Source organism: Somniosus microcephalus, chromosome 3, assembly GCF_052327205.1.
Source record: "Somniosus microcephalus isolate GS21.2 chromosome 3, FLI_Smic_1.0, whole genome shotgun sequence".
In the NCBI taxonomy this organism is placed as follows: Eukaryota; Metazoa; Chordata; class Chondrichthyes; order Squaliformes; family Somniosidae; genus Somniosus; species Somniosus microcephalus.
Window position 1 is genome coordinate 160194892 of NC_140989.1, and position 24128 is coordinate 160219019.

The 24128-nt window shown below is 49.5% G+C and overlaps 1 protein-coding gene across 3 annotated transcripts in view; it reads right to left on the bottom strand.

Annotated features, from left to right (window-relative positions):
* Positions 1–24128, bottom strand: part of dtd1 (D-aminoacyl-tRNA deacylase 1) — a 291913-nt gene that overhangs the window by 235504 nt on the left and 32281 nt on the right. For all 3 annotated transcript variants that reach the window (XM_085981791.1, XM_085981790.1, XM_085981792.1), the window contains exon 3: positions 11631–11866. In XM_085981791.1, the coding sequence (XP_085837917.1) occupies positions 11631–11866 (236 nt within the window). The remainder of the gene's footprint in view (positions 1–11630; positions 11867–24128) is intronic.

A 24128-nucleotide genomic window follows, 5' to 3' on the forward strand; every position in this document is an offset into this window, starting at 1 on the left:
TGATTTGTCACGCTGCTTGTGCGACATCCAGTATTGGGTAAGCAGAAATTTCCTCCAATTAAATATTGGGAAGACCAAAGCCACTGGCATCGTTCCCCACCACAAACTCCATCCCTCTCCCTTGCCACTGTCTGAGGCTGATCCAGATTGCTCATAACCCGTGGCGTCCTATTTGACCCTGAACTGAGCTTCTGACCACATATCCTCTCCATCGCCACCTATTTCCACCTCCGTAACATCGCTCAACTCCGCCCCTGCCTCAGCTCATCTGCTGCTGAAAACATCATCCATGCCTTTGTTACCTCTAGGCTTGACTATTCCAACGCACTCCTGGCTGGCTTCACACCTTGCATCCTCTGTAAACTTAAGGTCATTCAAAACTCTGCCCGTATCCTAATGCTCATCAAGTCCCTGTTCACCCATCACCCCTGTGCTCGCTGACCTACATTGGCTCCCAGTCTGGCAATGCCTCTATTTTAAAATTCTCATCCTTCAAATTCTTCCATGGCCTCTACCCTCCCTTTCTCTGTAACCTCCTCCAGCCCTACAACCCTCCATGATCTGTGCGCTCCTCTAATTCTGCCCTCTTGAGCATCACTGATTTTCTTCACTCCCCTAGTGATATAAACGAGCGCCTCATGACTCTTGGACTCACCCTAGCCCGAAACCAGTGCGCTACGGTCATCAGTGCGTACGCCCCACAGACGAGACCAAAGAGGAATTCTACTCCAGCCTCGAACAATCCCTGTCCCGAGTCCCAACGGGCGACAAACTGATCCTCCTTGGCGACTTCAACGCCAGAGTTGGAAAGGACACGGACCTCTGGAGAGGTGTGATCGGCAGAGAGGGGGTAGGGAAAGCCAACTCCAATGGTACCCTCCTCCTGTCGAAATGCTTAGAACATGGCCTCGTCATAATCAACACCTTGTTCCGTCAGAAAGACAAGTACAAGGCTTCATGGCAGCACCCTCGTTCCAAGCACTGGCATCTGCTGGACGACGTCATCGTCCGAGTGAGGGACCGCAAGGACGTCCGCATCACTCGCGCCATGACAGGAGCTGATGACTGCTGGACAGACCACCGCCTAATCCACTCTGTCATCTCCATCAATGTAGCCCCAAAACAGCGGCGGCAACAGAAACAATGCCGCAGGAAAATTAACGCTGGAGCACTCAAAGACCCCGCTAAGAAAGCCCTATTCAGCCTGCGCCTCACAAACAACCTGTTGACTCCCAGTGATGCAGAGATACAGAGTGCCCACAGCGTCTGGTCTGCACTCAAGGCCTCCATAATCAGCACATGTGAAGAGACGCTCGGTCACTCAACCAGGAAACACCAAGACTGGTTTGACGAGAATGACCAGGAGATCCAGGAGCTAATAAGCTGCAAGCGCAAGGCATTTCTGATCTGGAAACAGCAACAGAACTCAAGAGCAAGAAAGCAGCTCTACAGAAGCCTGAAGGCCGAGGTCCAACAAAAAACTCGCGACCTAAAGAACAGATGGTGGGTGGAGAAAGCGCAGGAGATCCAGCAGCTAGCCGACAACCACGACGTGCGTGGATTCTTTAGCGCAGTCAAGACCATCTACGGCCCAAGCATCCAAGGCCCTTCCCCACTGCGGGCCAAGAACGGAGAGGTACTCGTCAAGGACAGGGAAGCAGTCAGTGCCCGCTGGAAGGAGCACTTCGAAGATCTCCTTAACCACGACTCTGTCTTCGACACGAGTGTCCTCAACTCCATCCCACAGCATGCTACCCGCCACCATCTCAGCACAACCCCAGCCCGGCATGAGGTTGAAAAGGCCATCCGACAATTGAAGAACAACAAGGCCTCAGGAGCAGATGGAATCCCCGCCGAGGCACTAAAGCATGGCGGAGAAGCACTACTGGCGTGAATTCATGAACTCATTTCTCTTATCTGGAAGGAGGAGAGCATGCCAGGGGAGCTCAGAGACACTGTAATTGTGACCATCTTCAAGAAAGGTGACAAGTCCGATTGCGGTAATTACAGAGGAGTTTCCCTGCTATCTGCCACAGGGAAAGTCATCGCAAGAATCCTCCTCAATTGCCTTCTCCCAGTGGCCGAAGAGCTCCTCCCAGAGTCGCAATGCGGATTCCGCCCACTAAGGGGCACAATGGACATGATCTTCACCGCACGTCAATTACAAGAGAAATGCAGGGAACAGCACCAACCGCTGTACATGGCCTTCTTTGATCTCACAAAGGCCTTCGACACTGTCAACCGTGCGGGATTATGGAGTGTCCTCCTCAAAATCGGCTGCCCCCAAAAGTTTGTCACTATCCTCCGCCTGCTTCACGATGACATGCAAGCCGTGATCCTGACCAACAGTTCCACCACAGACCCAATTCACGTACGAACCGGGGTCAAGCAAGGCTGTGTCATCGCACCAACGCTCTTCTCGATCTTCCTTGCTGCAATGCTCCAGCTCACCCTCAGTAAGCTCCCCACTGGAGTGGAGCCAATTTACAGAACAAACGGGAAACTGTTCAACCTCCGTCGCCTCCAGTCCAGATCCAAGGTCGTCCCATCCTCTGTCGTCGAATTACAGTATGCAGACGATGCTTGCATCTGCGCTCACTCGGAGGTCGAACTCCAAACCATCGTAAACACCTTCACCGAAGCATACAAGAGCATGGGCCTTACACTAAACATCCGTAAGACAAAGGTCCTCTACCAACCTGCCCCTGCCACACAGTGCTGCCCCCCGATTATCAAGATCCACGACAAGGCCTCAGACAACGTGGACCACTTTCCATACCTCGGGAGCCTACTGTCAACAAGGGCAAACATCGACGACGAAGTCCAACACTGCCTTCAGTGTGCCAGTGCAGCCTTCGGTCGCCTGAAGAAGAGAGTGTTTGAAGACCAGGACCTCAAACCCGGCAATAAGCTCATGGTCTACAGGCAGCAGTGATACCTGCCCTGCTGTATGCCTCAGAGACATGGACCATGTACAGCAGGCACCTCAAAGCACTGGAGAGGTACCACCAACGCTGCCTCTGCAAGATCCTGCAAATCCATTGGCAGGATAGGCGCACCAACGTCAGTGTTCTTGCTCAGGCCAACATCCCCAGCATCGAAGCTCTGACCACGCTCAATCAGCTCCGATGGACAGGTCACATTGTCTGCATGCCCGATACGAGACTCCCAAAACAAGTGCTCTACTCGGAGCTCCGACACGGCAAGAGAGCCCCAGGTGGGCAGAGGAAACGTTTCAAGAACACCCTCAAAGCCTCCTTGAAAAAGTGTAACATCCCCACCGACGCCTGGGAATCCCTGGCCCAAGACCGCACAAAGTGGAGGAGAAGCATCCGGGAAGGCGCCCGAACACTTTGAGTCTCTTCGCTGGGAGCAAGCGGAAGCCAAGTGCAGGCAGCGCAAGGAGTGCACGTCAACCCAAGCACCACACCCACCCGCCCCTTCAACCACCGTCTGCCCCACCTGTGACAGAGACTGTAGGTCCCGCATTGGACTCATCAGTCACCTGCGAGCTCATTTTTAATGTGGAAGCACGTCATCCTCGGTTCCGAGGGACTGCCTGAGAAGATTGGTGGTTGTGCCTTCAGCTGCCACGGCCCTAAACTCTGGAAATCCTTCCCTAAACCTCTCTGCCTCTGTATCCTCCTTTAAGTGGCTCCTTAAAACCTACCTCTTTGACCAAGCTTTTGGCCACCTGTCCCAATATCTCCTTATGTGACTTGGTGTCAAATGTTGTTTAAGAAAGCTCTTGTGAAGCGCTTTGGGATGTGTTACTATGTTAAAGGTGCGATATAAATGCTAGTTGTTGTTAACTTAAATCTCCAGAGGCCATTATTTTTGAATATTTTTTTTAATTTTGAAAATTAAAATGGAATTTAAAAGTTGATTAAGGTAGCAGGCACTCAAGAGAAGTCAGTCCCACACCCTCCATACTACCTCATTGTCAGATATAGTGACAGGTATGAGAGACACCCAGTACTACACCCTGCCTGGGAAACGTGCCACTGTACTTGAATGGGAACACACAGGCACCTTTTCCCTCAACCCACAGAATATTGATAGAACTGTTTAATAATAAAAAAAAATTAAAAATATTTTAGTTCAGCAGATTTGTGATGGTAAGACATTAGCGTGATTAAAACAGTCAACCATAGCAACAGTGATATAATTTAGATTAAATACATTTCTGAATAAATTTCTTTAAAAAAACGCTTGTTTAAAAAGTGGGTACTAGTTTAGCCATTCCCATGGTATGCTCCTGTTCATATGAAATTTCTACACTCAGTTTACAGCCCATTCAAGGAACTCCTAAAGACTGCTGCAGGTCTCTAGTGCATAGTTGGCATTGGGAATAAAGGAAGGAAAACATTTTTAAAGAGTATAATAATTCAAAGTCCTTTCGGTCGGAAAATGCTCGATTTCAGTTCCCGACAACCTGTGTCTAAATAATGTTCAGTTTCCCAAACAAAATTGAAGAATTCCAGGATTACAGTCAGTTAATGAAGAAAACTCTGAATGGACTGTTCTCATCGACATTGCAAAATATCCTGCACCTGCATTGCATCTTGAGAGTTGAGTATTAATGAGATACGGGCTGCAGTGAATCTCTCAGCGTAAAATGTCACACTGCAGCCAAGGTGTAAAAGCCTTACACGGAGATTGCGTTATAGAGGAGAACCTAAAATAAAGGGGAGTGTTTAAATTTGATGCATTTAAAAAAAAATCTTTGATCTGAATACATCACAGTTTTCTATATTCAGTTAAACGAATCTAAAAAAAAATATTTTTTCCACAACTGGCAAAATGCAGCATGTGTGTCTCTAAATAGAGACAGAAATAGGGCAAACCGAAAAACGTATTATTGCAAAGATTTGTAATAGATTTCTTTTTGTGGTGCAGACTTATGGGAATATGCTGTATCCTGTATGATGTATCCTGTTAAATTTATTATTCATGAAAGGAGGTTTCAGAGAGCATTGCCCCCCCAGGAGAGGAAATCTGTTTTGCATATTGCCGACTTGAAAGAGCACACCCCGCGAGCACATCCTTCCTCATCACAAGTTAAGATTTGGACCACAAAGGAAAAAAAAGTTATACGGAAAAGAAAGGCTACCCAAGAATGATGAAGCAGTAATATCCGAGAGGTTCAAAATAACCTTGCAGGAGTCGCTGGAAATAAACAGACTGCGAGACTTTCATAGCAGCAAAGAAAAACGCGTGTTAGCTTTATTAACTCTCCGCATGGACTCAGGGACTCGGCCTCGTCGCAGGGCTATGACGTCATCACACAATCGATGACTCTTAAAGGGACCCTGCCCCGATAACCCAACCAAGTTCCGTACATAACGTGGAGCGATAACAACATTGGCTATACATAGTGAATTGTGTTACTGTCCCTATGTGGTCTCCGCCACATACGTCCCCCCAGAATTGGGCTGGCAATGTCAGTCGTTGAGGGGCCCGGATCACACGGCCGAAACGGCTCCTTAAGTCCGGGGCGGGGACCGGGGGGGGGGGGTCGCAGGAGGGTCTCCAGGTGCTTGGTGGTGGACTGAGGGTGCAGAAGCCGGAGGTCGGCCCTGCCGCGGGGGCTGAGCCAACCCAACGGGTCAGTCCAGCTCCAGGTGGGCTGGCTTAAGATGGTCCACGGAAATGTAGTCTGGCTTACCGCCGACATCCGCCACGAAGGCCTTGTCCCCGGCTTCCAGGACGCGGAATGGTCTGTCGTAGGGTGGGTGAAGAGGTCCCCGGTGGGCGTCGTGGCGGCCGAAAACGTACTCCGCCGCACGGTCGGGCGGAACGTGGGATTGAGGGAGACCGTGCTGCGACGTGGGCACCGGCGTGAAAACCTTGGCGTTGTCCAGGAGGGCGGACCGCTGACGGGCTGCGGACCCAGGGTCCGTGGCGTTGGGGACGAAATCCCCGGGAACCTGCAGCGGCTGCCCGTAGATGAGCTCGGCGGACGAGGACTGGAGGACCTCCTTGGGGGCGGTCCCGAGTCCCAGCATGACCCACGAGAGTCTGTCGATCCAACAGTCGTCCCGGAGGCTGGCCCGGAGCGCGGCCTTCATGGAGCGATGAAACCGTTCGCACAGCCCGTTAGCCTGAGGGTGATATGCGGTGGTGCGGTGGAGTCTCAACCCGAGGCCTCGGGCAACAGCGTTCCAGAGCTCCGACGTGAACTGGGGCCCCCGGTCGGAGGAGACGTCAGATGGGGCGCCGAACCGGGCGACCCAAGTGTTGATGAACGCCCGAGCCACGTCGGCGGACGTTGTTGACGACAGCGGGACGGCCTCCGGCCATCGGGCGGTTCTGTCGACCATCGTGAGGAGGTGGGTGAACCCGCAGGAGGGCGGCAGGGGCCCCACCAGGTCCACGTTAACATGGTCGAACCGCCTCTCGGGCACCACGAAAGACGCCAACGGGGCCTTAGTATGGCGATGCACTTTCGAGCGCTGGCATACCACGCAGGTATTGGCCCAGTCGCGAACGTCCTTCTTGAGCCCGTGCCAGACAAACTTAGCCGCCACCAGCTTCTGTGATGGCTTCCTGCCCGGGTGGGAAAGGCTATGGACGGCGTCGAAAACCTGCCGTCTCCACCCGTCGGGCACAACGGGGCGTGGCTTCCCAGCGGAGACGTCGCACCGGAGCGTGGTGCCGGAATCGTCAAACGCGACGTCCGCTAACTGAAGGCCCGTGACAGCCGTCCTGCAGGCCTGGACGTCCGGGTCGGAGGCCTGGTCGGCCGCCATGCGGGTGCAGTCGATGCCGAGGTGTACGGCGCTGGCGACGGCCTGGGAGAGACAGTCGGCGACAGGGTTGTTTTTCCCAGCCACATGCTGGATGTCCGTCGTGAACTCGGAGACGAAGGAAAGCTGGCGTTGCTGACGGGCCGACCACGGCTCGGAAACTTTGGCCACGGTGAAGGTCAACGGCTTGTGGTCCATGAACGCCGTGAACGGGCGAGCCTCCAGTAGGAAACGGAAGTGTCGGACAGCGAGGTAGAGGCCAAGAAGCTCGCGATCGAAGGTGCTATACTTCCGCTCGTTGGGGCGGAGCTGCCGGCTGAAGAAGGCGAGCGGCTGCCAGGTGCCGTTGACCCACTGTTCGTGGACGGCGCCGACAGCATAGTCCGAAGCGTCAGTGGTGAGAGTGATCGGCGCATCGGGCAACAGATGCGCCAGCATGGTCGCGTTAGCCAGGGCCCTTTACGTGTCCGTGAAAGAATTGGCCATCTCCTCGGACCAGTCAACGGCGAGCTTGGCGGGCTTGCCTTCGAGGGCCTCGTAAAGGGGCCACATAAGCTGGGCTGCCCGGGGAACGAAGCGATGATAAAAGTTCACCATGCCCAAAAACTTCTGCAGGGCCCTCACGGTGAGGGGTCGCGGAAAATCCTTCACGGCCTCCACTTTCAATGGCAGTGGCACTGCCCCGTCCTTCGTAATGCGGTGCCCGAGAAAGTCGTTCGAGGACAGCCCGAACTGGCACTTGGCCAGATTGACGATTAGGCCGTGCTGGCTGAGGCGTTCGAAGAGAGTCCGGAGGTGGGACACATGCTCCGTCCTGGAGGCGCTGGCGATGAGAATGTCGTCGAGGTAGACGAACAGGAATGGCAGGTCCCGTAACACGGTGTCCATTAGGCGTTGAAAAGCCTGAGCGGCGTTTTTGAGACCGAATGGCATGCGGAGGAATTCGAACAGCCTGAACGGGGTGATCACCGCGGTTTTCGGGACGTCCTGCAGCCGAACGGGGACCTGGTGGTAACCCCGAACGAGGTCCACTTTAGAGAAAACAACTTTCCCGGCCAGGCGGGCGGAAAAGTCCTGGATGTGTGGAATCGGGTAGCAGTCGGGGGTCGTAGCGTCGTTGAGGCGCCGGTAATCGCCGCACGGGCGCCAACTGCCGCCTGGTTTCGGTGCGATGTGGAGGGGCGAGGCCCACAGACTGTTCGACCGGCGAATGATGCCGAGGCGTTCCATCGTGTCGAACTCAGCTTTAGCGATGGCGAGTTTCCCCAGGTCGAGGCGCCGAGCGTGGGCGTAGACAGGCGGACCGGTGGTCGGGATGTGGTGCTCTACCCCGTGCTTGGTGGCGGCGGACGAGAAAGTGGGCTTCGTGAGGTCCGGGAACCCGGCGAGGAGGCGGGAAAACTCGTCGGAGGCCGAGTGTGCTGGACAACTTCGTCGTGCTGGAACCACTGAGCAAACACGGGAGCGAACGGAAAGTCTCAGCGTTGACGAGACGTTGGTTCTTGACGTCCACCAAAAGGCCACTGGCGCAGAGGAAGTCAGCGCCGAGAAGGGGGGTGGACACTTTCGCTGTAACAAAGTCCCAAGCGAAACGCTGCCCGCCAAAACACAGCGCCACGCTCCGTTTCCCGCAAGTACGGATGGAACTGCCGTTGGCGGTTTCAAGGGCGGGGTCGTGGTTCCCCCCCTGTATGTCTACGGTTGACGCGGGCAGGACGCTCACCTGGGCACCCGTGTCGCAGAGGAAACGACGTCCAGAGTCAGTGTCCGTAATGAATAACAGACTACCTGAACAGCTGACAGCCATGGTAGCTAATGAGTGGGCCTTCGCATTTCCCGACGCAGTAAAGCTGCACAGGGGCCAGCACTTCTTAGCGTTGGGGCCGAACTGCGCGTGGTAGAAGCACATGCTTGGGGGCTGCCGCCGTTGGGCTGTGGCGGTGGGGGCAGGGCCCCGCATGGCCGCGCAGTACTGTTGCCCGGCGGAGAAAAATTTGTCGGCCTCCTTGGCCAGGGCGCGGAAATCACTAATATGAGAGTTGGCTAAAGCCGACCGTACCTGCCCTGGCAGCTGTTGTAGGAACAGTTCTCTGAAGAGGAAGCACGGCTTGTGCTTGCCCAGGAGGGTTAACATGTGGTCCATCAGTTCTGAGGGCTTGGAGTCGCCAAGCCCGGGTAGAGAGAGAAGCTGGCGTGCGCGCTCGGGTTCAGTTAGTCCAAAAGTCTCTAGGAGGTGCGTTCTCAGCGTCGCAAACTTGTGGTGCTCCGGGGGGTCCTCGAGCAGGCTCACGACTCTGGCCACGATGGAACTGCCGAGAGCAGAGACGACGTAATAATACTTCGTGTCGTCCGCGGTGATGTCCCGGAGTGCAAACTGAGCCTCGGTAATTTGAACTCCGGTAATTTGAGAGAAACGGCGTTTGTCGCCATCTCGGATAAAGTCTTTGGAAACGTCCAAAAGAGAAATGGGGTCACCAATGTGGGAGTCGCTGGAAATAAACAGGCTGCGAGACTTTCATAGCAGCAAAGAAAAACGCGTGTTAACTTTATTAACTCCCCGCATGGACTGAGGGACTCGGCCTCGTCGCAGGGCTATGACGTCATCACACAATCGACGACTCTTAAAGGGACCCTGCCCCGATAACCCAACCAAGTTCCGTACATAACGTGGAGCGATAACAACATTGGCTTTCCATAGTGAATTGTGTTACTGTCCCTATATGGTCTCCGCCACAACCTCACAAATGGTCAGCACAAAGCTCATGTTGTTTATAATGTGCCATCTGAAAACAGAGATGAGACTCTAACTTTGAAATGTCATCACAGTAACTTTCTCTTTTAGGTCTACGAGATGTGTTGAAGCTCGAACTGCTTTTGGAATGATTTCTGTTCCTTATGTCGTTTGCTTGTGGGGCCCAAATAAGGGCAGTTGTAGTGCTTGGTCTTCTCTCGAGGTGGTGCTGAGCTGAACCAGGGCATGACTCCCTCCTGGAAGTGCTCAGCAAAAATGGGACATGCCGTCAATTTGGTGACTTCATTCCCCAATTATACTGTGACATAAAACTCAAGGTCTGACACAAAAGCTGCAGTCTGACTGGACGATGTTATTCTCCATTAAGTAGTATTATTTCAGGATAAAGTAGGTATACAGCATAGGAAGGCATCCAACTTCCTTCAGAAGAACCTGTCACTATATCTATTATTTGCACTGTGGTGCATCATGTTTCTACGGACATTCTGCACAAAGTTAAGAAAGGAAATTGTTTGGGTTTCTTTGTGGCAGCTCAGGGTTAAATTTCTTCATGTTATTTAATTTGCATTATCCCTATCTTCCCGTTAACTAACCATCAAACACCAGTCCCAGCTGCGAGTTCTGGCAGTAGATCTACTCCCAGCCCTCTGCCAATGTTATTCTGCAAGCAGTGGGTTAACACTGTAGGGAAGTGGCTGTACTTCCACTGGCATCCCCCTTGCCACATGGCTAAGATCTGTAACTCAACTCATGTTGGATTGTAGTTGGAAACCCACACAGATATCCAAATTCTACCTGACTAATTCTGTCTCAAGTACATTGGTGGCCTTGTTGTGAACCTTCATGAAACCCTGATCCATGTTACCTCTAGAATTGACTATTCCAATGCTCTCTTGGCCGGCCTCCCGCCTTGCACCCACCATTAACTTGAGCTCATCCAAAACTCTACTGCCTGTATCATAAGTCGCATCAAGTCCCGTTCACCCATCACCCCTGTGCCCGCTGACCGACATTGGCTCGCAATCCGGCAATGCCCCAATTTTAAAATTCTAATCCTTGTTTTTATGGCCTCGCCCCTCCTTATCTCTCTGACCTTCTCCAGCCCTACAACTCTCAGAGGTCTTCAGCTGCCTAGGCCCTAAGCGCTGGAATTCCCTTCCGAAACCCCTCTACCTCTCCCTCCTCCTTTCAGACATTCTTTAAAACCTACCTCTTTGACCAAGCTTTCACTCACCTGTCCAGATATCTCTTTATCTGGCTCGGTGTCAAATTTTGTTTGATAAGCATTCCTGTGAAGCGCCTTGGGATGTTTTATTATGTTAAAGGTGCTATATAAATGCAAGCTGACGTTATTGTTGTTCATTGATTCCTGCCCTTGGCCAAACCAGAATGTGCGAAATATTGCTTCCACTGGCATGAAGGCATCTTAGAATCATGGAATCTTACAGCACGGGAGGAGGCCATTCGGCCCATCGTGCCTGTGCCGGCTCTTTGAAAGAGATGTCCAATTTGTCCCACTTCCCTGCTCTTTCCCCGTAACCCTAAAAAAATTTCCCCTTCAAGTATTTATCCAATTCCCTTTTGAAAGTTACAATTGAATCTGCTTCCACCACCCTCTCAGGCAGCGCATTCCAGATCGTGACAACTCCTTGCATTAGTTTCAGATTCACTGAATACCAGAGATAATGGTGTCACTGAATGACTCAATCCAAGAACACTACTTTATTAAACATTTCCTATGATCTCCTTATCCTATTATTTCCCCCAAAAGCAAATCAGAAAGGGTAAGAAATAAAGGGAATGATTAGAAAGGGCCCAAGAAGCTGACAAGGAGCTGTGGGTGAAATGAACAGAGGGAGCGGGTATGGGGCCAGTTCAAGAGGTTGGCGGGGATCCTGTGGGAAGTGCTCTGTGGCGCTCTACCCCAGTGGGCTGTGATGGTCAGGCACTGAAGGAATAAGCCATTACTCTATGAACAGCCCGTCAATAGAAAGAAAAAAAAATCAGGCGAACGGTATAACGGGTGGCCGATCCACTGCCGCCCTTGCTGAAGTTGAATCTCACCCTCACTGACTCCTACCTACACCCCAGGATTCAGAGCAAAAACAGAGTTTAGAATTTTCCCATACCTTTAACAAGCTCTGGTTTGTAGGCCTTTCTGATGTGTTGTAACAAGCCATTGTAGAAGGTCTCCGACTGCTCAGCTCCCATTGCCAAGTGGAAATCAGGCTTGTTGCCCTTCAGGATGCATTGCAGTGTGAACTGACTGACGAAGAGAATCTCATACTGCTTGTCCATCACACTCTTACACCAGTGTTTCCCATTTTCATCTTCAAACAACCTTAAGTTCAGGATCTTGCGAACCCTGTTACAAAAAACAATGGATAATTTAGGAAAACATTCAACCAACTTATATATGACAAACTACTCAAGCCTTTGTCACTAATTCCATGAGCTTAGTAATGTCTTAGCTTTACTATTTTTTCTGCAGCAGTGTGAATGGAAATGCGGAGTTATACTGCCCACTGCCACCATTCTTCAACTGGGGAAAGCAGTCATTTAAACAACAGTTCACAAGTGGAAAAAGAGAGATGTTTAAATAGTCATGTCACAATAAGGTCAAGTGAGCACCCTTGTTGTTTCTAAACTTTAAACAGTCAGCCATGCATCTCATCCAACAGCATACTGCCTTAAACCAATGAATAGTTCAGACTTTCAAGAAAAGAAAAGAACAACTTGTATTTATATACAGTACCGCCTTTCACTACCTCAGGGCGTCCCAACTGCAGTCGCTGGTGTAATGTAGGGAAACACAGCAGCCAACCTGCACACAAACAGCAATGAGATAATGGCCAGATCATCTGTTCTTTTTAGTGATGTTAGTTGAGGGATAAACATTGGCCAGGACACTGGGAAGAACTCTCCTGCTCTTCTTCGAAATAGTGCCTGAGAGGACAGGCTGGACCTTGGTTTAACGGCTCATCCAAAAGATGGAAACTCCGACAGTGCAGCACTCCCTCAGCACTACACTGGAGAGTCAGCCTAGATGTTGTGCTCAAGTCTCTGGAGTGGGACTTGAACCCACAACCTTCTGACTCAGACACGGGAGTGCTACCACTGAGCCACGGCTGACACCTGATCAGGTAGGTCCCAGATATGTTGCCCAAGGTCGCAGCAAGGGCTCTAAAAATGGCTTCAGTGCCCATGGGTAGGAAGGGGATATAAAATACAGTCAGGGTTTCCATCGCACTCCAGTACACTTCCTGACTGTGTATATTACGTCCGTGAATGATTGAGACACGGACCAGCAGGAGTTGAACAAAACACATCTTTACTGATGGAAGTCAATAGTGAAACTAAAACAACAGAGGCTCACTAGCGCCTTTTATACAGGGGTGGTCACTGCCTGTACTGCAGTCTGAGAGCAGTTATTCTCTTAAAGGTACATACACAACAATTCCTCCCCTTTTAGATAAACAGTACATAACATTCATTTAACAACTAAATGATAACTAATTACAATCACAATTACTGTTGCAAGATACATTGGTTAAGTTTAAGCAATTATAAGTTCAGTCTTTGAGGAGGCTTCCTGATTCTGTCTGGATAACACCTCTTTGGGGTATCAGGTTCTTCTGGCAATGTTGAGTCGGGATCAATGTCGTTGTTTGGTTCATCTGCTTCCAATATTACCGGTTCTGCGGTAGCTGCAATTGGAACGTCGATTTCATTACCAGGTGTATCAGATCGTGGTGTGGAGTTGACGTTTTCCAGTGACTCTAGAATCTGGTCAGCATGACGTCTTACAATGCTCTCCCAAACGTCCACGGTATACATGAGAGGTCCTTGTCGTGTACAAATCGTTCCTGGCTGCCATTTCTCAGTGCGGTAGTCCCGGGCCAAAGCTGGTTGACCTATCTTAAAACTCCTGGTCGGCCTTTCATTCATATTCTGAAACTCCTGTTCTCCACATCTCTTCGGACATTTGGCTTAACCAAATCCAAGCGGCATCGTAGTCTTCGATTGAAGAACATCATGGCTGGAGTTTGGTTGGTAACCGCATGTGTCGCATTCCGGTAGGCAAACAAGAAGTTGTCCACCTTGTGTTGTAGGGGTATATCTTCATTACACATTGCCTTGATAGCCTTCTTGAATGTTTGGACAAACCTCTTGGCCAATCCATTAGTGGCTGGATGATATGGGGCAGATGTGTAATGCTTAACACCATTGTTCTTTAAGAACCTCCGGAACTCTTCAGACACAAACTGTGGTCCATTGTCAGAGCAAATCTGTTCAGGCAGCCCATTCCTGGCGAATATGGTTCGTAAAACTGCGATAGTTTTTTCCATGGTGGTTGAGGACATTTTTATTACCTCTGGCCACTTTGAATGTGCATCCACCGCAATTAAAAACATCGAGTCCATGAAGGGACCAGCAAAATCAATGTGCACCCTTTGCCATGGAGATGAGGGCCACTCCCATGGATGCAGAGGAGCTTGTGGTGGGGCGTTTTGGACCTTCTGGCATCCTGCACAGCTCTTGGTCATCTCTTCGATTTCTCTATCGATTCCCGGCCACCACACAAACGCTCTGGCTAAGTTCTTCATTTTTACCCCACCCAGATGACCCTCATTGAGCACTCTATCCGTCAACTTAGGTGGAATTACTACTCTGGATCCACACATCAAGGTTCCTCTGCACACTGACAGCTGTTCTCTTCTCAGCGAGAATGCTGGCAGCAATAGTTCGCCATGTGCTGGCCATCCCTTCACCGTTAAATCATAGACCCATGATAATGTCGGGTCATTCCATGTTCCCTTTTCTATGTTTGCATTCGTCACAGGGAGACATTCGACTATGGTCGAGTGGAATAACTCCATTGGATCCACTGCAAGGTCTTCTTCTTCCACCGTCGGCAACGGTAGGCGTGACAATCCATCAGCATTTCCATGCTGTTTAGTTCCTTTGTACTCGATGTCATATTGGTGTGCCCCTAGGAAAAGGGACCATCTCTGCAGCCGTTGTGATGTCATTATCGGTACGCCCTTCTGAGGGTTGAAAATGGAGACAAGAGGTTGATGATCGGTTAGTAGAGTAAATTTTTGACTGTGCAGGTAGTGATTGAACTTCTTCACCCCCCCACACTAGGCCGAGGGCCTCTCTGTCAATCTGGGCATAGTTACGCTCAGCAGAAGTTAACGAGCGTGACGCAAAAGCTATCGGCCTCTCTAAACCATCAAGGAATTTATGTGACAGTACCGCCCCAATGCCGTAGGGAGACGCATCACACGCCAGTCTGATCGGCAGTGCTGGGTTGTAGTGAGCCAATACTTCCCTTGAAGTGATTAAGTCCTTACTCTTCTGAAAAGCACGCTTACAATCATCGCTCCATTTCCATGCTACCCCCGTTCGTAGCAGGGCGTTCAGTGGATGCAGAATTGTCGACAAATTCGGCAAAAACTTATGATAGTAATTCACCAACCCTAGGAATGACCTCAGTTGCGACACATTTTCAGGCGCTGGGGCCTTAACAACCACTTCAATTTTGTCAGGGGACTTATGTAACCCCTCTTCATCAATCACGTGGCCACAATACGATATCTGTTTCTTAAAAAATTTGCACTTGGGGCGGTTGGCTCGCAGCCCATGTTCCCGTAGTCTAGTGAGCACCTGTTCTAGGTTGTTAAGGTGTTCACTGTCATCTTCACCTGTTACAAGGATGTCGTCCAAGTAACACTGAGTCCCCGGAATCCCTTGCAGGACTTGTTCCATCGCTCTTTGCCATATCGCCGGAGCCGATGCTACTCTGAATACCAATCGATGATACTGGTAAAGACCTTTGTGAGTGTTTATCGTGAGATACTTCCTAGAGGACTCTTCAACCTCCATCTGCAAATATGCTTGTGCTAGGTCAATTTTTGTAAAACGCTTCCCTCCAGACAGTGAGGTGAAGATGTCTTCTATCCTTGGAAGAGGATATTGTACTGTGTGAAGGACTGGGTTCACCGTCACCTTGAAATCCCCACAGATGCGAATCTTCCTTGGCTCCCCGGACTTATTGCTTAACGTTTTCTTCATGACAGGAATGATGGGTGTCGCCCACTCGCTCCAGTCGACCTTAGACAACACGCCCGCCTTCTCCAGATTCTCCAGCTCTGCCTCGACGGCTGGGCGAATTGCATATGGTACCGGTCTTGCTTTGAAAAACTTGGGAACTGCATTCTCTTCTATTTTTATCGAGGCGGTTACGCCTTTAAGCGTGCCCAGTTCTTGTTGAAATACCTCTTTGGCGTTAGTTAAGATTGTTGACAATCATCCAGGAGTGACATCTTCATCTTTTTTACCGTCATTGCATGGATGGAGTGCCAATCTAAGTTTATCTTCCTGATCCATTCCCGTCCCAATAACGGTGGTCCACCATTTGGCAGTATGTAGAGATACAATTTCCGTATTTTCTTGCCATTGTATTCGACAGGCACCCTTATTTTTCCTCTGGGGTATACTTTTTGCCCCGTATACGTCGTCAAAACGATGGATGTCTCTCTCAAGGGTATGTGTGAAAATAGCCGCTCGTAGTCTCGTCGATTCATGACGGTTAGCGCTGATCCTGTATCCAATTCCATTTTAACTTGGGACCCTGCTATCGTGAGGGTGACCCAAATGGTTCGGTGATCCTCTTTTGCGATTACATTGTGAAGTTCGAGACAGCTTAGTCTCCTGTTCCCGGATTCACTATCGCTCATCTGGTCTTCGGAACTACTGTCCGTCATCTTTTGTACTTTCTTGTACGGTTCCTTAGTAGCCTTTTTGTTGTCGCTGGTCTTCTTCCCAGACCTGCAAACTCGTGCAATGTGTCCCATCTTCCCGCATTGCCTGCATATTTTGTCTTTGGACCAGCAGTCCTTCTGGTCATGGTTAGTTCTGCCACAGCGATAACATTTTGCAAATCCCCGTGTCATTTCGTGGGTGCCGTATTCCTGTGGTTTTTGTTGAATTTCTGCAGCTCCCCTGGCTGCTGCTTCATACGATACTGCCACGCTGAAAGCCTTATCTAGCATCAGCTCTTTCTCTGAGAGTAACTTCTTCTGTGTTCCTTCACTCCGGAGTCCACAGACAAATTTGTCCCGTAGGGTATCTGCCAGTCCTGCTCCGAACTGGCAGTGCTTTGATAGCTTGCGTAGTTCCGTAAGGTACTCAGCATTGCTCTCATCTTTATGCTGAGTTCTCCTGTGGAATTTAAATCTTTCTGCAGGGTTTAGGTGCTCCTGTAGGACAGCAACAATTTCGTTAAAACTCTTCGCCTTCGGTTTGGCTGGAGTAATCAGGTCCCGCAATAGGCCGTATGTTCTAGCGCCCATTACGTTTAGCAGTATCGATGCGTTTTTCTCCTCCGCTATTTCGTTTGCCTCGAAATATATCTCGACTCTTTCCACATACGTGGTCCAGTCCTCTATTGTATTATCAAAAGCAGTGATACAGCCAGTCTTCGGCATCTTGCAAATCTAAAATGGCACCTCCCGCGCTTTGCCTTCTTCCCCGATTTAACAAAATGGCGCCTCCCGCGCTTTGCCTTCTTCCCCGCTGATTAAGATGGCGCCTCCCGCGCTTTGCCTTCTTCCCCGCTGTTGTTAGCGCTGCTTTCCGCGGTTCCCATTGCAACCTGCAGCTCCTCGCGGTTTCTTGCGCGTTTAATATTTTTCTTTTTTTTAATTATTTTCCCGTCGTGGAACAACCCTGTGGGACTCTTGCCTCCCTCTTCGCGGGTCTATACGCAGCCCGGCTTCGTAGCACCGGCCGCGCCCTGTGTGCTCCACCCTCTCTCTCTCCTCTTCCCAACAACGCTGCTCGGCCCCGTTGCAAACCACCCGCTCGAGTTCGCGACCGCCGCAGCCCAGGAAAGATCAGTGCACTACCTGCCACCAGCCCGATTAGCTGAAGCACCATCGACAGGAACCAGGCCCCGCTTCCGACAGCTTCTCCAGCAATCTTCAACTCTGCAAACAAAGGGCGGATGCCCACGGTCGACGCCCGTTTCTACTGCCTCTTACTTTCTTTTCTTTCTGGCCTCGACCTCTGCTCACTTTGCTGTAGGAATGGATCCCAGGAGGTGGTGCAGACTGTAGGTAGGTTCGTATCTGCTCGTCGCCAGTATTACGTCCGTGAATGATTGAGACACGGACAGCAGGAGTTGAACAAAACACGTCTTTACTGATGGAAGTCAATAGTGAAACTAAAACAACAGAGGCTCACTAGCACCTTTTATACAGGGGTGGTCACTGCCGGTACTGCAGTCTGAGACCAGTTATTCTCTTAAAGGTACATACACAACAGTGTACATGTGCACTGCGGACATCTGGTGGCGACAGGATGGGCTTGAGTTCTGATGCTCCCCAGGACTAAAAAGCCTGCAGATACATAGTCAAGACAAGCACATGAATAAGTGGCCATTTGGGTGAGGTAACAGAGGGCAAACCGTGTCCAACAAGGAGTCAGTGCCTGCAAGAGAAGAATAGTAAACGGGAGAAAATTGGCCGAGAAAGAAGAAAGTCCACTTTACACCAGTTGCAGTTACACTGCAGCCAACATGCAGCACAAGTGGTGCAGGACTAGCAAGAGGCAAAACAAACCCATACAAGTATGGCAGAGTTATCACTGCAGTTAGACTGGGTTCTGGATCAGCTCAGCAGGACAACAACGTCTTAACAACACAGAACCTGCAGCAGAACTCTCAATGGTTACTCTGTTTCTTTTTCGAGGAGAAAAAAACAAACAACCAGAGCAAGTGAAGGGGAGTAAGAAGGGAGAAGTGGAATATGAAGAAAAGAGGAAGGAACATTGGAGATTTCAGGAACAGGAAAAATTTGCTTGGCCCAATAAGCACATCACTTTTGATCGACTTCAAACTCTGCTACTCACCACGTCCCCGAATCCTTTTCGCTCCTGAAATGTATCTACGGCTTTTGAACTCACTGATACTGTTTACTTCAACAGCCTCCCCTGGCAACTTAGTCCACAGATCTGGCTCCCTTTGGATGAAATCCTTTCCACCCAATTTCTTTCCCACTCCTAATCTTTTTAAACTGGTATCCCTTGGTACTTATTTGACATGTAGCTCAATGGCAAAATAAATCAGGTCTTCGTTGAGTCAACTCCTACTTTTATCTCAAATGTCTTTTTTTTTTACAAATTACAGCATGTTGGAACATGGGTCATGGAGAAGGAAGAGGTAGATTAAAAGTTAACTTTTAGCATACAGAAACCTAATTGAAGGACCGTACCTGGACCTTGAAAAAAACCTGCCAAAGAGGAGCTTTTTACAACAGTTGCCTAGGAAACCAGATTGGACATGCAGCTCCAGACAGTATAATAATTAAGACTCCGTTATTCACCCAGAAAAGCAGATTGATAAGGTGTTGGGAGCAGATGAGATAAGAGATGCTACATGACATGGAGCTTGGGCCTTGACTCAGCATGGACACCATGGGAAGGTTACTGAAAGGGAGGTGCCATGTTAAGTCAGGTGGCAGAAGGAATCCAATCAGGGGAGAAGAGACAGATTCGGGTTTAGTAAGGGGACAAGAATCATAAAAGCAGACATTTTGTGCTTGGAAAAGTTAGTGCAGCAAGGGAATAGTGAAGTGTGTGTGTCTACATTTCTGCACTCGTATCTGTTTAATCTACTTTGCTCGTAAAGTGCTTTGCATACTGACTGAAGAAATAAAGGTATCGAACCTGAAGCAACGATCTTTAGCACTGGTTTTAAAAATATCACGCTCGAAGCCGGCCCCGCTCACAAAACTGGGCAATGCCCCCAGATCGAATTAATCACCATGGCGAGTTTCCACGACTTGCGCCTGTTTGCGGGCCTTCGAGGAGGCTCTTAAAATTAAGCTTCTTTTTTTAGGCGCAAGGACACCAATAGGCACGTTTTCAAAACTTTTGAATATCATTTATTTTGTAGTTTCCTATCGGACCTGTGAGGGAGCAGTGACCGGCAGCAGTTTAAAAGCGGCGGCTGATTCAGCGAGGCGAGACCCGACCAGAGCATCGGACCCGTGAGGGAGCAGTGACCGGCGGCAGTTTAAAAGCGGTGGCTGATTCAGCGAGGCGAGACCCGACCAGAGCATCAGACCCGTGAGGGAGCAGTGACCGGCAGCAGTTTAAAAGCGGCGGCTGATTCAGCGAGGCGAGGCCCGACCAGAGCATCGGACCTGTGAGGGAGCAGTGACCGGCAGCAGTTTAAAAGCGGCAGCTGATTCAGCGAGGCGAGGCGTACCAATTCAACAGCAGGGGAGAGAGGTAAAAAGTAATCCAAGTGTGACGTCACCAGGAAGCAGGTAAGTGATTGGTTGGTGAGTATTTCTTTCTCCTTTTCATTACAAGCTTAAATTCTGCAGTTTATATTTTCTTGGGTCTCTGTGGTGTAGTGGGGACAGTTGGTAAATAAGTGCCCTAGAGTATATCTTTAACTGGTGGTATTGAATTCATTTAAATTAATTAAAGGGGCAAGTCATGCCAGGAGAGCCCAGCCCTGTGTTATGCTCCTCTTGCTCTATGTGGGAATTCAGGGACGCTGCCAGTGTCCCTGACGACCACGTGTGCCAGAAATGCATCCAGCTGCAGCTACTAACGGGCCGTATTGAGGCGCTGGAGCTGCGGATGGGTGGGTTGTGGAGCATTCACGATGCTGAGAGGGTCGTGGATTACACGTTTGATGAGTTGGTCACGCCGCAGGGTAGGGCTGCACAGGCAGAAGGGAAATGGGTGACCACCAGGCGGAGCAATAGAAGTAGGCAGGTAGTGCAGGGGACCCCTGTAGCCATCCCCCTTTCAAACAGGTATACCACTTTGGATACTGTTGAGGGGGATGACTCACCAGGGGAAGGCAGCAGCAGCCAACTTCCTGGCACCAGGGGTGCTTCTGCTGCTCAGGAAGGGAGGGAAAAAGAGTGGGAGAGCAATAGTGGTAGGGGATTCTATCGTAAAGGGAACAGATAGGCGTTTCTGTGGCCGTAGACGTGACTCCAGGATGGTTTGTTGCCTCCCTGGTGCCAGGGTCAAGGATGTCACTGAACGGCTGCAGGGCATTCTGAAGGGGGAGGGTGAACATGCAGAGGTCGTGGTTCATATTGGGACCAACGACATAGGTAGGAAGAGGGATGAGGTCCTGCAGCAAGAATTTAGGGAGCTAGGTAGCAGATTAAAGAGTAGGACCTCAAAAGGTTGTAATCTCTGGATTACTCCCGGTGCCACGTGCTAGTGAGTATAGGAATAGGAGGATAGAGCAGATGAATACGTGGCTAAAGAGTTGGTGCAGGAGGGAGGGCTTTAGTTTCCTGGATCACTGGGCCTGCTTCTGGGGAAGGTGGGACTTGCACAAGTCGGACGGGTTGCACCTGAGCCAGATCGGGACAAATATCCTTGCGGGGAGGTTTGCTAGCACTGTTCGGGGGGGGTTTAAACTAAAATGGCAGGGGGTTGGGAACCTGAGCAGGGAGACAGAGGAAAGGAAAACAGGGATAAAAGCAAAAGATAGGAAGGAGAAAAACAAAAGTGGCAGTCAGAGAAATCAACGGTTTAAATCAAACGTGGCCACAGTAAATAATAATTCGAATAGGTCTAAGAGCGTTAAAAAAACAAGCCTGAAGGCTTTGTGTCTTAATGCGAGGAGCATTTGTAATAAGGTGGATGAATTGGCTGCGCAAATAGAGGTAAACGAATATGATTTGGTTGGGATTACGGAAACGTGGCTCAAGGATGGCCAAGACTGGGAACTCAACATCCAGGGGTATTCGACATTCAGGAAAGATAGGCAAAAAGGAAAGGGAGGTGGGGTAGCATTACTGGTTAAAGAAGGGATTAACACAATTGTAATGAAGGATATTAGCTCTGATGATGTGGAATCTGTATGGGTAGAATTGAGAAATACTAAGGGGAAAAAAACATTAGCGGGAGTGGTATATAGACCTCCAAACAGTAAGGCGGAGGTTGGGGATGGCATTAAAAGGGAAATTAAAGAAGCGTGCAATAAGGACACAGCAGTCATCATGGGTGACTTTAATCTACATATAGATTGGGCCAACCAAATTAGTAACAATACTGTGGAGGAGGAATTCCTGGAGTGTTTACGGGATGGTTTCCTGGACCAATATGTCGAGGAACCAACCAGAGATCAGGCCATCTTAGACTGGGTATTATGTAACGAGAAAGGATTAATTAGCAATCTTGTTGTACGAGGCCCCTTGGGTCGGAGCGATCATAATATGATCGAATTCTTCATTAAGATGGAGAATGAAGTAGTTGACTCAGAGACAAGGGTCCTCAATTTAAATAAAGGAAACTACGATGGTCTGAGGAGCGAGTTGGGTAGGATTGATTGGGGAATGTCACTCGAAAGGTTGACGGTGGATAGGCAATGGCAAACATTCAAAGACTGAATGGATGAGCTACAGAAATTGTTCATCCCAGATTGGCATAAAAATAAAACAAAAAAGGTGACTCAACCGTGGCTAACAAGGGAAATTAGGGATAGCATAAGATCCAAGGAGAGCACATATAAATTGGCTAGAAAAAGCAATAATCCTGAGGATTGGGAGCAGTTTAGGAGTCAACAAAGGAGGACAAAGGGATTAATTAAGAAAGGGAAAATAGAATATGAGAGTAAGCTTTCAGGGAACATAAAAACTGACTGTAAAAGCTTTTATAGATATGTGAAGAGAAAAAGATTGGTGAAGTCAAGCATAGGTCCCTTACAGTCAGAATCAGGGGAATTTATAATGGGAAACAAGGAAATGGCAGACCAACTAAATACATACTTTGGTTCTGTCTTCACAAAGGAGGACACAAATAACCTCCCAGAGATGCCAGGGAACATAGGGTCTGATGAAAGGGAGGAACTGAAAGAAATCAGTATATGTAGGGAAATGGTGTTAGGAAAATTGATGGGACTGAAGGCCGATAAATCCCCAGGGCCTGATGGTCTACATCCCAGGGTACTTAAGGAAGTGGCCCTAGAGATAGTAGATGCATTGCTGGTCATCTTCCAGAACTCGATGGACTCTGGAACGGTACCCATGGATTGGAGGGTAGCTAATGTTACCCCACTATTCAAAAAAGGTGGTAGAGAAAAAGCGGGGAATTATAGACCGGTAAGCCTGACATCGGTAGTGGGGAAAATGCTAGAGTCTATTAGAAAAGATGTAATAGCAGAGCACTTGGAAAGCAGTGACAGGATCAGACAAAGTCAACATGGATTTACAAAAGGTAAATCATGCTTGGCTAATCTACTGGAATTTTTTGAGGATGTAACAGTGGATGTGGTGTATTTGGACTTTCAGAAGGCTTTCGATAAGGTCCCGCATAAGAGATTAGCGTGCAAAATTAAGGCACATGGGATTGGGGGCAAGGTATTGACTTGGATAGAGAACTGGTTGGCGGACAGAAAGCAAAGAGTTGGAATAAACGGGTCATTTTCCGAGTGGCAGGCAGTGACTAGTGGGGTACCGCAAGGATCGGTCCTAGGACCCCAGCTGTTCACAATATATGTTAATGATCTGGTCGAGGGAATTGGATGTAATATCTCCAAATTTGCAGACGACACAAAGCTGGGTGGGAGGGTAAGCTGTGAGGAGGATCTCGTGAAACTCCAGTACGATTTGGACAGGTTGGGTGATTGGGCAGAAACATGGCAAATGCACTATAATGTGGATAAATGTGAGGTTATCCACTTTGGTGGCAAAAACAGGAAGGCAGATTATTATTTGAATGGCAATAGATTGGGAGAAGGGGAAGTGCAAAGAGACCTGGGTGTTCTTGTGCACCAGTCGCTGAAGGTAAGCATGCAGGTGCAGCAGGCGGTTAAGAAGGCAAATGGTATGTTGGCCTTCGTAGCAAGAGGGTTCGAGTACAGGAACAAGGATGTCTTGCTACAGTTGTACAGGGCCTTGGTGAGACCGCACCTTGAGTATTGTGTGCAGTTTTGGTCACCTTACCTGAGGAAGGACGTTCTTGCCATGGAGGGAGTGCAGCGAAGATTCACCAGGCTGATACCTGGGATGGCAGGAATGACGTATGAGGAGAGATTGTGTCGATTGGGCTTATACTCACTGGAGTTTAGAAGATTGAGAGGGGATCTCATCGAAACCTATAAAATTCTGTCAGGTCTGGACAGACTAGATGCAAGAAGGATGTTTCGGGTGGCCGGGGAGTCCAGAACCAGGGGTCATAGTCTAAGGATAAGGGGTAAGCCATTTATGACTGAAATGAGGAGGAATTTCTTCACCCAGAGAGTGGTGAACCTGTGGAATTCTCTGCCACAGAGGGCAGTGGAGGCCAGTTCATTAAATATATTCAAGAGTTGGATATATTTCTTGAGGCTGAAGGGATCAAGGGATATGGGGAGAAGGCAGGGACAGGGTACTGAATTTGGATGATCAGCCATGATCTCATTGAATGGTGGAGCAGGCTCGAAGGGCCGAATGGCCTACTCCTGCTCCTATCTTCTATGTTTCTATGTAAACTGACTACTGTACACCAATATAACTCGCAATTGGTTCTGTATCGCTTTCATTTTCAGTTATTTAAAATGGGGTTACTCACAGGTGGTGGACTATACAATCTGACTAAAA